This window comes from Microtus ochrogaster, chromosome 16 (genome assembly GCF_000317375.1).
Source record: "Microtus ochrogaster isolate Prairie Vole_2 chromosome 16, MicOch1.0, whole genome shotgun sequence".
Lineage (NCBI taxonomy): Eukaryota > Metazoa > Chordata > Mammalia > Rodentia > Cricetidae > Microtus > Microtus ochrogaster.
The window spans coordinates 30,594,247-30,611,455 of record NC_022018.1 but is presented as its reverse complement, the minus strand read 5'-3'; the positions used below and the strand labels follow the sequence as shown (position 1 = coordinate 30,611,455).

Genomic DNA, 17,209 nt, shown 5'->3' with positions numbered 1-17,209 from the left:
CCTTCCCTGTGCTCAGGTTTGGCTGCATGTGCCTGAGAGCAGACCATGCAGAAGTGAAGAAGCGATGAGACCTCACATTGGAGATTGCTCTGTCAAAGCCACTGAGGCTTCTCTCAGTCATAGAGTGAAAAATAGAGTTGGCACAGCAGTGAACTGATTCACCAGCAATAGAGAGCTACTAAAGAGACACCTTATCACCACCTTCAAGTTCAGAGTACTTAAAGAGAACCTTTGATACTGAAGACAGAGTCCTTTCAAAACCAATTTCTGAAAATATCACCAACAGAGAGACTCTGAGTATTGTGGCTGTAAAGAAGGTGCTGGCGTGTTTGCAGCTTTGGTGCGGTGAGGGCAGCGAGAGTGGCAAGGTGGGGAGGGGGTGTCCTGAGATTCTCGGGCCAGCCAATCTCATTTATTCCATGTCTCAAACAAGATAGACTGCTCCTGAGAAACAACACCCAAGACAGGCCTCTGGCCTTCACATGCACAATCATGCGCGCGCGCATACACACACACACACACACACACACACACACACACACACACACACACACACACACAGCGTGGGAATCCAGGTGACTCTACCTTGGGAAGTTCACATGGATGGCTTTTATTTTCTTCCTGAGCAAGTTAAATTAAAGCAATCTCAGCTCTGCTTTTTTTTTTTTAAAGTGAGAAATGACACAATTAGTTTTGAAAAGAGAAAGTTTACTATGGAGATTATTAAACCTAACAGCCAATAGGGGTTGGCTGGTAAGAGCAGAGAACTCAGTGCTGGAGAGATGGCTCAGGGGCTAAGAGCGCTTGCTGCTCTTGCTGAGGTCTAGAGTTCAGGTCTCTTCTCTCACATCAGTTTCTCACGGTCATGTGCAAACCCAGCTCCAGAGGCATCTGAGGGCATCCACATACTTACACACACACACACACACACACACACACACACACACACACACACACATTTTTACAAGGTTAACAAGAATAAAGAACCTAAAAGAATGCAGATAAGCAGAAGTAAGGTGGAGCCACCACCCTTTGGCCTGAGTAGGAATCCTAGGACAAGATCCTGGCCTTGTTGCAATGTGGGCACCAGTAAGGTTCAGATGAACCTTGCCAGGCATCAGAGGAGTTCCTGAGATTTTATGGAACTTGTTGGGCATCTGGCTTGTGTGTGTGTGTGTGTGTGTGTGTGTGTGTGTGTGTGTGTGTGAGAGAGAGAGAGAGAGAGATGGGTTGGGGATTGGGGGAGGGCAGTGGCCTAGTAAAGCAAGCAATAAGCCAAGTTTGAACCTTTATCAGCTCTGTGAGGATTACAAATTGTTTCCTTCCAAGTTTATTTGCCAATCTATTCAGGAATCCCTCTGTGTTTCAATATTTGTAACTGACAAAATGTCTTCAAAATTTTCTGAAGAGTATACCTTCCTATGGTGGTCAGAGGAGTCAGAATCTGCTCCATATTAAACACCACGGAAAGGCTGCTGTTGTGATCTCTTTACAAACAGCAGTTGCTGTGTTTGCCCTACGTTCCCAGTTTGTTTGCCAGTAAAACCTAGGGTGCTAAATGACTTTTTCAAAGTATGCTGGACTTTTAAATACTACAAGACTTCTCAGGATTGTTGTTTTTATGGAGACCATAACCATTTGCAAAGTCATTAGATTAGTCACCTTGGGCTGCTAGGACGAAACACCATTGGCTGGGCAGCTATAAACGATGGGAATTTAAACTCTCATAGATCTGGAGACTGTAAAGCTCAGGGTTAAAGTCTGGCCTGGTTCAGTTTTTGGTGAGTGTCTGCTTCCTGTGTATCCTGGCTTTGACCTCATGTGACACAGAGATGGGATAGAGAGAAAGCAAGAGGGGAAGAGGGAGGGATTGAGTGAATTCTGGCTCCTCTTCCTCCTCCTTCTCAGACACTAATACTGTGGGGGGGGCACTCTTATCCAAACCTAATTATATTTGTCAAGCTCCGACTCCAAGTACCATCATATGGAAGGTAAAGGCTTCAACATAAACTTCAGCGATATAGCCAGTCAGTTCATGGCATCCATCAGCCATGCATCTGAACATGCATTTCCCTAGGTTCTAACTCTAGTTTATCAATGTATTATACATTTATAATTTTTGAACCTTTACAAAAACTGCCTCAGTTTTAATTTTTTATCTTATTCTAATTTTATATTATACATCCACCTACATTCTTTCTAATTTTTTTATTTACTTTATCCAAATAGCTATAGGACTCTTTCTGAATATTCTCTACCCACCCCTGGGACCCTTTTATTCAAGAAGTCAGCTCCTTGTCGTATGTTACTGGATTTACTTACATTTATTTTTGAGATTTTTAAACTGAAAATTTTCATTTTCATTAGGGTTAGTCCTTATAATTATATGTTGTGATTTTCTGTAGTATAGGCAGAGATTATTTCTATCCTACGAAAATTAATTTTTCTTATTAATATACTTCTCCCTCTCCCTTTCCTTTCACCTTCCCCCCTTTCCTCCCCTCCTCCAGCTGGGAATTAAGTCAGGCCTTGCAGGTGCTAAACAAATGTTCTACTCTTAGACTGCATCTCAGCTCTTTCTTGATTTAGTTTCTTACTATGTAGTTCAGGCTGGCCTTGAACTCATTATGTAGCACAGACTGACTTCTAACTTATAATCTTCCAGTTTCTGTATCCTGGGTGCTAGGTTGTAGGCATTCACTAAAGTAACTGGCTTCTTCTCAGCTCACCTCACTCGCTCCTCTTCCCAGCAGCTGTTCCACTTTTTTCCTATGAGACTGATTTGAAGGACCCACCTCTCCCTGGGTTACTGGGGCAGGAGCTGAGCCTTGTTAAAGCACTGGTAGATTGCTGTTAATGTTAGCAATATGTTTTTATTATAATAAAACTTCTTAAAATATTTATTTTTCTTTCAAGTAAGCTAAGGAATTGAGGGCAGAAGCACTTGACTTCCTAATGAACAGTTTTCATTTTCTTCTGTGGTACCCTGGTTGCCTTGGTAGAAGGACTATCCACCCTACAGTCAGCAATCCTCTCTTTATGCTAGCCTTGCTGCTTTGAACACCCCAAAGACCACTTGAAAAGGTAGCATAGCAACCACATAACCAGTTGCTCCAACATGACCCCAACACTCCCCCATACTGTTTCAGAAGTCTTTCACCTGCCCGGGGGGGGGGGTGCTCCCCATCACCCAGAACCACAAAAAGGTTGGTGGCTGGCTTCTACAATCCTTCACTTGTGTAAGCCCCTCCCAAGGATGTAAGTATGGTTCTTTTGGAGGATGCATCCTTTACAGGAAAATGGGGCAGACTCCCTTGCCGTATCTTATTTCTCTACATTAGCAAGCTGTTTGGCTTACTTTGCCATTCTGCTGGGAAACATCACCCTGATGTGGCAACACGAGGCCCCAGCCCAAGGGAGAACTTCTCTCACGTGGTCTATTCTTACCTCTTTGGTCTTTGCCATTCTAGAGCAGGGGATCTGGTGATGGGAAGAAAGGGTGAGATGGCAGCAGGATGGGAGGATGCTAGCTGCAGCCCTGGAGCAGTAGCACTGGTTACAGTAGAGATGGCAAAGGCAGTGGTGGTGGGTACGGGTGGCAGAGACGATGAGAGCTCTGATGTGCTGAAGACAAGGAATGATGAGCTGACCATTGGAAGAGTCCCAGAGAGCTACCAAAGGGTCTCAGTGACCATAGGGCCATTAGCTGCAAAACCATCTCTGTCGATGGTTCAGTTTCTGAACAACACAGCACCCATCACTGTAGGGCCGACGGTCCCAAGAGCTGCAAGACCAGAAGGTGCTACTGGCTCTGTTGTGTCCACTGCTGCTGGAAGTTGAGGAGCATAGTAGCTGGCAAGTACTAAAACCACTATATTAATCCCAGAGCAGTAAGCCTCTGGCCTGAAAATATGTTCAGCCATAAGTACCCGACTTTGATGAAGGCAGTAGGCCAATAGCTGTGCTCTGTATAAAACTAGTTCTATTAAACATGGGTATGGTAGAAAATGGCCACATAGGAGACAAGATGTAACCCCATCCTTTGAAAATTGTAATACCTCGGAGACAATAGAAGGTGACAATATCATTAGTGAGCGAGTCAGAGGGTTGACAAGATGGCGTGGCAGCGAAAGACATGCCACTGTGCTTGACGACTTGAATTCCATTCTTGGGATCAACACGGTGGAAGGAAAGAACCCACTCTTGAAAGTTCTCCTTTGACCTCAACCGGTGCACATTGACCCCCACAGACTTCAACACACAAAAATAAACACATAAATGTAAATTGAAACATGACACAGGCAGAGTATGGGGATCCTTCGAGAATCAAGGAAGGCATAAGTGACTTCAGATGAACTCAAAGAATGAGGAAGATTCAATGAACTTGATCTGCTGATCAATTAAATAATAAAACAAAGTTAAACATTAAATGGCCGAACCAATAAAAAACATCCAGTTGGTGAGATAAGGACTAAAGGTTCTGGGTAATCATTTACTCCTAAGGGTTAGACAGCGGCACAAAGCCCACAAACAAAATGACCGGAACCAGAACCATGCGCACTGCCTTCCTCAGGTTTGCTTTCAAGTTCTTGCTCTGTTGTTGCTGATTTGGGAATATGGGCCTTCTTCTGTTGAGATGATAGCAGGCGAGCAAGACTGTCTCTCTTGGGAGATGGTTCTGAAAAGTGAGGCAGGATGCTGCCTTTCCCTGAAACAAATGAGGACCCTGGGAACTCCAGAAGAAGAGGGATGGAGGAAGGGAAGAAGGAAGGGAGGACGGGAGGGAGGGAGGGAGACAGACAGACAAAAAGATAGAAGGTGGGGGAGGAAAGGGAGAGAAAGGGGGAGGAGAAGAGAGAATATCGGCTGAAGCCACTGGAAATAAATAAGCAGCCATCATAAACTCAGGGTTTACATGTCTGAGGGTTATTGATGCTGGAAAATGGAGCAGAGCACTCATGCATTTAACTTACATTTGTGAAGTGCATTAATTTAAGGAAATAGCATTAACCAACAGATTGAGGCAATAACGGCTTATGTCTTAAACAATGTTTTTACCAGGCTTCAAAGATCAACTTAACCAAAACAGAGTGATCACGGGGAATTACACTGGGAAGTGGGGGACAAAACAAATAACACCCCTTATGGCTTTGGACAGTGATTCAGAGTAAAGAGCCTAGACCGGAAGAAGTTTTGGGGGTTGTGGATGAGAATGATGCCATGTTTCTCACACGGAGAAAACATTTAGAGTGGAGACCAGCGCTATTAACCTTGCTATTCTCACTGCAAGCCAGCACTCGGGCGGGGTGGGAAGCAGGTTAATGCCAATAGCTCAGAAAGAAACAATATTGCTAAGAAAAATTGCTAAGATCCGCTGACCCACCTGCTTTCCCGGCTCTTTGTAATTTCCCTGCCCTAAAAGGAAATAGTTAAGACTGATAAATTTCAAATTTATAGCTCTGCCTTAGCCCACAAGACTGAGGTCTGCTGGGCGGTCTTCCTTTCTGTGTACAGTGCGAAGGAAACCTTCGCCCCACCCCCGTCCCCACAGCTCCATGGGGCATGACTCACTCTTACCTCAAGCCACGCAGAGCCTCCAATGGTTACTGCTCTGCCTGTCGCATCTCCACACCCATCTCTTTACCAAGTCTTACTGGCTCATCTCCAAATCACCTGATTGTGGGCTTTTTCACGGCAGGCAGCTCAGCCCAGCCAGCATCGACTCTGCACCCAGGGTGCGAATAATTGCTGCCCAAGGCTGCTGTTCCTAGGTTTTCCGCATGCATTACAGGCTGGCTGAAGTAATCCCAGTCCCTGGCCAGGCCTGTGGGAGCCTGCATCCTGTGACCACTGCCTGTTGCTTTGACTGTTGCTGCCCCCTTGAATCTCCTTTCTCACTCTGTGCGAGCTACGTCAGACTGCCTCTGCCTTCCAAAGCAAGCCGAAGCTACTTGTTTCTTTTGCTGCCATCCTCATGTACAGCTGGACTTCCCTTTCAGCTCAGAGATAGCCACTGGTTACCAGCAGACTAGGTGGTTGGACTAGGCAAAGCAGACGCCCTAGCTGTCACTGTTAGGCCCTCAGTCACTATCACTCAACTCTCCCGCCCCCTTCCCAGCTATGCCTTTCTTGCTTTTTTCCCCCTGATCATATTGCACACTCTCACTCACCAGGGCATGCGTCCTGCATGTTGTCCATAGTCCTGTCTCTTTCCCCCCTCATCCTTGTTCCACCCTCACCCTCTAACTGGCGAATTCACTTATCTCAAACTCAAGAAAGCCCAATTCCAGGCATCCACGCTCTGGTGAAGTATGTATAGAAAACAGCGAGTGAGAGCCAAGACCTCCAGTCATGCTGGAGAAAGCCATGGAAGCAACATATTCCATATAGTCCACAAATGTTGACTGAATTCGTGAATGAGCCAGCGATCATGAGCTCTGAGACCTTGCTTCCCCGGGAGGGTCTGTAAAGCCATAAGATAATGGGGCCCTGGATTCCATCTTCAGTTCAGTGAGTGGCAAAAGTTTCTGGTCAACCTGTCTCCCTAAGGCGTGGTCAAGAGCCAGCACCTCAGTTTAGTTTTTCCAGCAGAATTCTCTGGCTCCACCCACTTGACTCCGCCATTCAGTGTTGGTTTGGACTGAGTTGTTTGTGAGTTCATTTCTGAATCCGGATGCAGCCTGGCAGGTCTAACCGCAGAGGGTGGGAGTCAGGATCCCGTCTGTGACCACTCACTTTGAGCTGTAGTAGTGACATGCCTGGACATTAGGTGACCTTTGTAGCGACTCCGAAACACAGGATCATCCTGAAGCCAGCACACGCGACACATCTTTAATATGAACAGATTTCATATTCCCTAGATGGCAGGTGTAGAATGGCTTCACCTCAAGAGAAACTTCATCCACCCTTACTTTCCTTTAAATCAGTTTGGCCCTTCAGCTTCTGTGTTCATTGTCAGGTGGTGAGAAGCCATCTTAGACTCCATGTAAGCCCAGTCTCATAGGTCATAGGCTTGACACAACAGACAGCACGAAGTTCCAGACTTTATGTAATGAAACGTCTCAATTCCAGTCTGGACCCTGGAGGGAAGGGGCTGTTTGGATAGCCTCCCGCTTCCTTCCTTAGTCAGCCACTCCCCTCTCCTCTCATCCTAGCTGAAGCTTCTAACCCTTCCAGGGCTGGACTAGGGCAACGGAGGCCAATATGAGGAGGGGTGCCTAGCCCATGCTGCAGCTTTAGAACTCCTCACTGGGGACTTCGGGGTCCTTCTCCTGTCAGGGGTGACTCATGTCTTTTGGTCCTTTCCTCAACTGTTGCGCATCTGTTAGTCCACTTCTGTGGTCACAGAACAGCTTCTAGGCAGGGCTTGTGGACAGGTTTTAGAAAGCTGGGACCTTGACTCCTCTCAAGTCATCTACATCTGGTTGACCTGGAATGTGGGGCTCTGTGCCCCAGCATTTTTTGCACCTGCTACCGTGAAGATATCACAGGCATTTAGTGTGGGGTGGGCTTTCTCCTCTACTCAACGGATACCCAGAGTCACATGTGCTCTGAACTGAAAGACATGAACTCACCAGTTCCCTTTTCTCTGCCTTTCTGCCTCCACTCTTTCCCACAACGAGCTCCCTTGGGCATACGTGTAACCCTATAAATGCCTCTCTTTCTCTTCCATAACATCCAGGTGGCTAAGCTGTTCTATTTGTTCATCACAGTTGGTTTGTGCCCCTGAACTTGGTTCAGTAGCATCTTCCTCTGAGACCTCTGCGATGGTCTTTTCCAAGCCCAGGTAGGGCTCATCATCTAGGATTATTACACACACACAGAGACACAAAGACGCATGCACATACATATACACATGAGAGTACTGTCAGCAAGAACAATTTGCACACCCTGCAGGTTGCAATTACATTTTTTTGTGGTAAATATTTGTTGTTGTTGCTTTAAAATTTTATTCATTTACATTTATGTTTTATTTGTGTGTGTGTTTGTGTGTGTGCGAGCACGTGCATGTGTGCATACACTATATAACCTATGTATAGTACATGAGGAAGCCGTAAGAGAGCTGTGCTGACCAGAAACCTGCTGGATTAACAGGTGGTTGTGAGCCTCCTTGAATTCAGGGAATACTTCTGGAAGAGTAGCAAGTGCCTTTAACCACTGAGCTACCACTCCAGACCCTTTCCAATTTGTTTTTAATCACATCGATATTTCACAAACACTGATTAGATACCAGAGATGAAATGAAATTCCTGTGTGACCATTTTGACCTGTCTTGCTTCCCCTTACAAAGATGACAAAACCTATTAGACGAACGGATCTTAATTTTTCTTTCATAACTTTTAGATCTCATATTTACACATAAAGTATGTGAGGTGTGTCTTCGTGTGAGTTTGTATATTTAAATTTAGTTTTCTACAACCTGCTTTTCACCCAACAACTTCATTTGTTCTCTCGTTTTTTTAAATTAGCTTTTTGAGAACATTGCACAATGTGTATTTAGCACATACAGTCCTCAGATCCACTCCCCACTTCTCTCCACCCAAGTTTATGTCCTCTTTCTCCCTTCCCAGCAGTTATCAATTGGCCATAGCTCCTCAGCTAGGGGACGGGCTTTGTGCACAGCTCCCCTCTCCGTGCTGGGGTTTAGTCTGGCAGAGCTTGCCTAGGTCCTGTGCATGCTGTCACAACCACTGTGAGTTCTTGTGTGCCCCTTCCTGCTGTGTCTGGAAAACACTGCATTATTTTCTTGTTGTCGTCTACCCCTCTGGCTCTTGAAACCTTTCCACTTCCGTTTCCATATTAATCCCTGAGTTTGTGAGGAGGGGGAATGATGTGTGCATGTATGCCGGGTGTGCGTGCATGCATATGTGTGTGTGTGTTCCATTCAGAGCCAAACATTCTGCAGTCTCTTATTTTCCACATCTTGACAAATTTTGTATCTCTGTCTTGCTGTAAAAAGAAGTTTCTTGATTAGGGTTATAAAATGTATTAAATTATTGCATCAATATATTATATATTAATATATAGTATATGTAATTATATATTAAACATATTAATTTATATCTATTAATATATTAAACCATTAGGAGTTGGTTTAATAATGTGCCCATGCAACAGAATGATAACAGTAGGATCAGTAGGCTATATGACCCACCTAGCCACAAGTTCTTGGCCAGTTAATGGTACCAGGCCTGAATTTCTTCTTGTGGAGTGTGCTTAAATACAAGTAGAAAGTGGTTGGTTATACTCATGATCTTTATGCCACTTTCTTGTGGTGATTCGCATAAGAAGACCCCATAGTTCCAAGCATTTCAATTCTTGATCCCCAGTTGGTGGCACTGTTGGGTAGTGAGTGCTATGCCCCAAGTGGCTTGGTTTTGCAACTCGGGACAGTGAGGGAAAGAAAAAATGATAGACACATGTACACAAAGCTAGGATCAAGTAAAGTGTGTGTACTCTGAAGGAGCTGCACCTACTTCTCCTACAACTCAAAACCTTAGCATCTTCTCATGTACCGCACATGGAGAAGTTAGCTAGTCTTGGTAGGAGGTCTTTGTAAGCGAGCAGCCTGAGGCTCTAGACATCCATGAGGAGGGAGCTGCAGTCGCTAGCTAGTTTTTGTATCCATGTGATCAGTCATCTATAAACACTGGTACTAGGACCAGAAGAAGAAGGCTTTGCCAGTTTCAAGCCTCTCCCACATGCAGAAAGGATTTGCCATCTCCCATGGGTTTGAGGGCTTGGTCCTTGTATGGCTGTGCCCATGTCAATAATACAGATTCATCCTGGACTTCATCATTCAGGGCTTCCTCTGCTCCCTGGAGGGTAGGTTTGGAGGACATAACCTTGCTGGAGGAAGGATGTTACTGGGGGCAAGACTTCAGGTTTCCAGACCATGTTCTATTCCCAGCGTGTAGTCTCTGCCTGGTGCCTGCAGTTGAAGATGAGAGCCCTCAGCCACCTCCTTCTGCTGCCTTGCCCTCACTCCACTATCGTGAGTTCTGTCCTTTACAATTGTACGTTCACACACTTTCCTCTATCAGTTCCTGTTTCATCACAACAATAGAAAATTAATTGACATAGCATGTCTTTCCTGGCCAGTGGTTTCCTGCTGAGTAAGGCTGATAATCAGCTTTCTCCTCTGGCAGTGTGCATAGACCCTTCCAGCACTCAGAAACCCAAATCAGGCTCTTTGCAAGACGGAACCACTAAACGGTCTCTCTAACCCCTCTTTAATCACTTTAGGCATCCTATGTAACGTTATGAGTCTAATATATTTGGGGAAGTTTCCATCTATCTTCCGTGGCTTACATCTGAGGACTTGGCTTAGATGGGCTGCATCTCTGGATGTTTATCATTTGAACCTCAAGCTCATAGTAAGTGGAACTTCACCTGTAGTGATTGGTTGTGATCTGTGTACATCAAAAGAACAAGGCTTAGTTCTCAGAGAATATAGTGTGAATTCAAAACCCCACTTCGCCAGGAATTTTTAGAGTCCCTGTTTTAAAACCAGCAGCTGGGGAAAGTGTAGAGATTCTTAAAGTTTGGGGCCTCTGCAGCTTCTGGGTATGTGTTAGGATCTTCCTCATAATCTCATTCCTGACATGGACCTGGCTTCATCCTTCATAGTGACTGGGCCACAATCCTGCACCCCCGATGGACGCTGCCTCTATGCCCCACCTCTACGTCACAGAAGAAATAGTGCATGACTCTAAGCTTCCATTGTATCCATGGAGGTAGCTCTTTCTAGCTTTGGAACCCTGTGCCTCAAAGAACAACTGTTTGCCATATTTTACCTAACCTAAGCATTTTTTAAGGGACAGTTTCCACCACCCCAGAAAATTTAATCTATTGAAATCTTCCAGATAAAGTTTCAAATAAGTGTTTAAGTTTTCATGTACAGGTGCTACAAATACCAGCTTAAGAATAGGGAGCAAACAGATGTAGAAAGAATCTTATATTGATCTAGACAGTCCAGGCTAGTTTACCATTTGAAAGATACAGCTAGTAAGACTTAGGGTAACTATATCTTTTCCAAGGTCTCACATTTTGTTAGTGACAGCCAAGGATGGGGACCACATCATATTAGATATAGGATGCTTTCCTGTCTGTGTTTGCTCTGACATTCTTTTATTTCAGTAAATAGATGCTGAACCTTAGGAAGAGAGAGAAAAAATGCCTACTGGAGCAGACATCAAGGAGAGAGTGGGAGACAGTTCCCATGACAGCAATTCAAACATGACCCAAGAACAATCCTTCAAGAAAGGTAAAAATCACACACAAAGAACTCTGGTTATGGGCTGTGGTGATGCACACCTTTAATCCCAACACTCAGGAGGCAAAGGCAGGTGAATCTCTGTGAGATCGAGACCAGCCTGGTCTACAAAGTGCCCAGGCAGGCTCCAAAGCCACACACAGAAACTCTGTCTCAAAAAAAAAAAAAGAACTCTGGTTATGAGGAAAATAGGATCTAGGCACCCCAATTTCCTCCTTCTTGATAGATAGCATTTTTCTCACTAGTGACCAATAGAGCTAAATAGTGATAAAGCATTTTTACTCCTAATTATTTAATTTCTCATAGGTAATCTCAAAGGCATACAGAACAGATAAGAAAATGATGTAGGTGGATCTTCTATCTATCTGTTGTTTCATTGGTTAATTAATAAAGAAAACTGCTTGGCCTGATAGGTCAGAACATAGATAGGTGGGGAAGACAGAACAGAATTATGGGAGGAAGAAGGCAGTGAGGCAGTCGCCATGATTCTCCAACCCGAGAAGGACATAGGCTAGAATCTTCCCCGTATTCTTTTAAACACTGCTTGGCCCATTAGTTTCAGCCTCTTATTGGCTATCTCTCATATCTTGCTTGACCCATTTCTAATAATCTGTGTAGCACCATGAGGTGGTTGTTTACCCGGCCCTGGAAACCTTATCTCTGAGGCTGGCTCTGCCTCCAAAGGAACTAGCTCTCCATCTCGGGAGAATGGAGACTCCGCAGAACAAACTGTACCCCCTATATTCCTGAGAACCAAATAGACACCAGTCTTTTGCCTCCTCCAGACCTAGAAACCATAAGAAGAAGACAGCTGACTGCACAACCTCTGTCCCTTTTTCTCCTAGGTTTTTGTTCACTGCGGCATTGCCTGGCCTTCATCTTGCAGCTCTGTAATTTTTCGATCTATACCCAACAAATGAACTTGAGCATTGCCATAACAGCCATGGTGAACACCACAGCAGCAACCAGCCAGCCCAACATTTCCACTGAAAGACCCCCCACTGACTCACAGAACTTATGGAATGAAACAGTACAGGAATCTAAGGTACTGATATGTTTTGTGAGAGTCTCAACTATTTCTTTGATTCAAGGGCCATCTTATGAGCAAATGAAATTTCTTTAGTATGAGACCATAAAGATTACCTGAGGGGATTTTTATCTCTCTCTATATAATGCCTATAAGTGAAACCTTGGTTAAGTCAGAATAAATCATGGTTCCTCATTCAGTAAAAATAAATTCTTCTTCTATACGGATGAAAATCAACCCCAACCAGGCTCATAGATTATGTGCCCTCTCTTCTACATAATGCTCAGTATCTCAGCTATGACATTTCTTTCTTCATGAGCTTCTCCTTCTGTCTCTATCTATTATGCATAATATATGTATCTATTATAATATATAAAATATAGTAGTTCATATAGATCCTATGTGAAGATGAATATTATATGTATTTGCCTTTCTGAGACAGAGACTTTCTATGTTTGTCTTCAAACTCCTTATCCTCCTGCTTCAGCATCCAAAGTACTTGGATTCCAGGCAAGTACCAGCATGGACTCCTGTAATTTGTTTGTTTGTTTTTGATTTTTGAGACAAGGTTTCTCTGTGTAGCCTCGGTGTTTATCCTGGAACTAGCTCTTGTAGACCAGACTGGCCTCGAATTCACAGAGATCCGCCTGCCTCTGCCTCCCAAGTGCTGGGATTAAAGGCATGTGCCATCACTGCCCTACTGTGACTCCTATATTTTAATTGGTCAGTTAATCATGTCAGGGTGATAGAAAAGAATATACTATGCATATACTTAGTTTTTTTTCTTTATGAAACTGGTGAATTGGAAGAATTGAGCAGTGTTGAAATGAACTGCACATGGCTTTCTGTGTCTCAAGTCTTACAATGAATAGTCAAACAACTGAGCCAGATGTGAAGCACAACTGTAATCTAGTGACTTTGGAGTTTGGAGCAGAAGGACTAAGAGATCAAGATCATCCTGGGCTGGCAAGAACCTATCTCAGACCAAAATGAAATGAAACAAGTCACATATGCAGCCAAACAATGGATTCTTCTTGTCGCCTAGGCCCCAGTGTATGACTGGACTCCAGAGATCCAGGGTATCCTCCTCAGCTCCCTGAGCTACGGGTCATTCTTAGCTCCGATCCCCACTGGCTATGTGGCTGGAGTATTTGGAGCCAAGTATGTGGTTGGAGCGGGTTTGTTAATTTCTTCAGTGCTGACTCTCTTCATTCCACTGGCGGCCGACACTGGAGTAGCCTTGCTCATTGTCCTTCGGGTCATCCAAGGCATTGCTCAGGTATCAAGATCTTTACCAAGTATAACTGGCAAATATCTATGTTCTAGCATGATCTCATATCTCTAAGAATGAATAATTTCCCCCAGGTTATGGTATTAACAGGTCAGTACTCAATATGGGTCAAATGGGCTCCGCCATTGGAAAGGAGTCAACTCACCACCATTGCTGGATCAGGTAACTGGTATCTGAATCTCATTTTGTATGCACTATCCAAGAGTACTCAGCAATGGACTACTAGGAGAACAAAAACCTTGTATCCTAGTCACCCTGTCTTCATAATCCTTGCTTTGAAGAACTAGATCATCTTTTTTAATCAGAATAGCATGTTACCAATGCAGCAAACATTCTTGGATTTTGTATGCATTCATTTCTTTTACCCTCATAAGAACCTTATAAATCAGTTAAGTAGTATGTACACAGTGTAAAAAAAATCCAAGACACAAGTAGACTGATAAGTGTCTGAGATCATATGGCTCCTGAGGGAAGAAGCAGGCTTTGTTTTGTTTTGGTCTTGATTGAAGCTCAAACCCTCATTCACCATCACTCAACTCTATAGGAAGTGTATGGATTCTCAAGACCAGCCCTCATCTACATACCCTTGTATCTTTTGCTCAGGGGCAATGCTTGGGACCTTCCTTGTCCTCATTGCTGGTGGTCTTCTTTGCCAGACCCTCGGTTGGCCTTATATCTTCTACATCTTTGGTGAGTTTGTTCATTTTGAAAATCTCAGAATGTTTCTCTATGACAATGAATGCTGGGTATCTGGGATGAACGTATCTTTGGTTATCTAAATTTGAACAGATAGCATTTATGTAAAGTTGGCAATGTTCAAAATTAATCATGGTGAAAATCTTGCTGATTTATAAAAGAGCATCTAGGTTTTAGTATTCTGGGGGCTGTAGAGATGGCTTAGCAGTTAGGAGTATTTGTTGCTTTTGCAGAGGACTCAGGGTCAGTTCAAAGCACTCACAAAATAGCCCATAACCTTGTGTAACTCCAATTCTAGGGGATCCCATGCCCTCTTCTGACCTCCACAGGTGCACAAACACATATGCAGACAAAACACTCATACATATAAAACAAAACAAGTAAATTTCAAAAGACAAACTAGTATGAATTTAATAGTTTGGCTATATAGTTGAATAACCTTATAACTTTATGGGCATAAACATTGTTATTGTTTATAAACACTTGGTGGTGGGAGACCAGTCCCAGAAGGGGCATCAGCAGGATACCCGAGGCCTTGGCAGGACAGTGGCAGGTCCCCAGAGGCATCCACAGGTTCCCTTTGTGGGTGGGAGACCAACGTGGGTGAGAGACAGAAAGATACGCCCTGCAGAAAGAGAGTTTGGGTATAGCGTTTATTTAGCAGGTTATGGAGAGGAAAGGGAAGCTGGAAAGGGAGAAGAAGGGAGAAAAAAGGCAGAGAGAAAGAGAAAAGGGGGTAAAGAGGGATAGAGAGAGAGGGAAGGGGGAGTGAGGCAGTAGTTATTTCTTCAGAAGAGGGACAGGGGAAGAGAGAGAGAGAGAGAGAGAGAGAGAGAGAGAGAGAGAGAGAGAGAGAGAGAGAGAGAGAAGGCTGGAGAGGAGCCAGGGGATCTGTTTGCATGGTGGGGGGAATGGCTTGGGAGTGGTTGGAGCTTGTCTCTTAAAGGACAGGGTACCCAGGTGACAGGGAAGGTCAGAAAAATAATAACAAGCATACACCTTTCTGAGCTAGGGAGATGGCTCAGTTTGTAAAGTGATTACCATGTAGGCATAAGGAGCTGAGTCTAATTTCCAGAACTCAAGTGAAAAATTGGGTATCAAGGTGCACATCTGTAATCTTAATACTGGGGAGGCAGAGACAAGCAGGACCCTAGACTTGTTGCCAGCCACTGCATCCTCCTTAGTAAGTCCCAGTCCATTAAAAAAATACTGTCCAACAATGAGGACCCTAAGAGAGACATATATGGATCTAATCTACATGGGAAGTAGAAAAAGACAAGATCTCCTGAGTAAATTGGGAGCATGTGGACCATGGGAGAGAATTGAAGGGGAGAGGAGAGGCAGGGAGGAGAGCAGAGAAAAATGTAAAGCTCAATAAAATAAAATTAAAAAAAAAGAGAAAGTACTGTCCAAAAACTAGATGGATGACACCTGAGTGATGACATTCAAGTTTGATGAGCCACACTGCCACTCCACAGTGATGATAGTGACTTCTCCAACACTGTGATAAGGAATGTATTTGATTGATGGTGATTAACTTCATTCTACATGTAGAAATGGTCTAAGTAATCAGTTGCACATAAAACAAGAAAGGTAAACGAAAGGCAGGAAAAGGCTCAGTGGAGAAGCTAACCTTGCAGTTCAGCAGGAGGAGCATCAGCCGGTGCTCAGTTGTGAGGGCACGTGCACTTGTGTGCATCTTCGGTGTAACACGTGTGTGCTTCAAAGCCTCTGGGAACTCAGCGATTGGAAGCAGCTGCCGTTCTTCCTGGCGTTCCATGGAGCAGCTGGTGGCCTCTATTCTCTTTCTCTCATCTGCCTTGGATCATGGAATCACTGGAGCGCCTTCCTCCCTAGAGGGCGGGGAAGAAAGGCAGCATCTCTTGACGCCTCCTCTGACAGCTGCCCTAGGGCTTAAGCAAAAGCAAGTTACACGAACAAGACCTAAGTCAATGGTGGTGAAGTACCCTCTGTGACAGAGCCATTCAGTATTACAGTGTTGGGGATGAGGGTGAAGTACCTGCACTAGTTATTCTAGACATCATAGAAATCATCAAATGGAAGGAAAGCATCGACACAGTGCTGACAGGCTCTTCTATCACAGGTGGAATTGGCTGTGCCTGTTGCCTGATCTGGTTTCCTCTCGTATATGATGACCCACAGAATCACCCCTTTATCAGTGCTGGTGAGAAGAGATACATTGGGTGTTCACTGGCTCACGAGGTACATTGAGGAATCTCCCTGTCACTTTCCCTATCCCTGGGCATCTCCTATCTCATGATAGAGGTAGAGCAGGGACACTCCTATCTTGTGATGGAGGGGGTAATCACATGTGTTTTCTTTTAGGATTGCTCACCAGGCTGGTCTCTTCCAATTAAAGCCATGGTCAAATCTCTCCCACTTTGGGCTATTGTAGTTTCTTACTTCTGTCAGTATTGGCTGTTATCCACAATGATGGCATACACACCCACGTATATCGGCTCTGTACTTCAAGCAAACCTCAGAGACGTGAGTATAAAGAAGGTGTACCCGGTTACTGTGTTTCTCTGTGTGATCTCACTCTTGGCCACAGGATGAGGAATTTAGGCCAGGACCCCTCACAGGAAACGCAGCCAACTAACTGGGATTCACACTGACCTCAATGTGGTTCACTGCTTACTTGAGCAGAGGTGTGGCTCCAAATCAGGTCATGGTGTCATATTTTTAAAAGTCCTATGCAAAAAATCCTATACTTAATGAAGTCAGCATTTATAAACAAGACTTTTCTATTGGAAGCATAAATTTTTTTAAAAGGATTAATAAATTCTGTTGTAAATAAGATATTATTAGACTTCTTTTCCTCCCTCCCTCCCTCCGTCCCTCCCTCCCTCCATCCCTCCCTCCCTCCGTCCCTCCCTCTTGGCTTGATGATCCATCCTAT

General features: G+C 44.3%; 1 protein-coding gene across 2 annotated transcripts in view; it reads left to right on the top strand.

The window, feature by feature from the left end:
* Positions 1-4,513: 4,513 nt before the first annotated feature.
* Slc17a4 (solute carrier family 17 member 4) overlaps positions 4,514-17,209 on the top strand; it is a 17,811-nt gene continuing 5,115 nt past the window's right edge. The window contains exons 1-9 of one of the 2 annotated variants that reach the window (XM_013349093.1): positions 4,514-4,573; positions 10,246-10,376; positions 11,140-11,266; positions 12,121-12,320; positions 13,348-13,581; positions 13,668-13,755; positions 14,197-14,283; positions 16,394-16,512; positions 16,636-16,797. In XM_013349093.1, coding sequence (XP_013204547.1) covers positions 11,176-11,266; positions 12,121-12,320; positions 13,348-13,581; positions 13,668-13,755; positions 14,197-14,283; positions 16,394-16,512; positions 16,636-16,797 — 981 coding nt within the window. In that variant the 5' untranslated portion in view covers positions 4,514-4,573; positions 10,246-10,376; positions 11,140-11,175. The remainder of the gene's footprint in view (positions 4,574-10,245; positions 10,377-11,139; positions 11,267-12,120; positions 12,321-13,347; positions 13,582-13,667; positions 13,756-14,196; positions 14,284-16,393; positions 16,513-16,635; positions 16,798-17,209) is intronic. The other variant, XM_005354960.2, reaches the window with a different exon arrangement.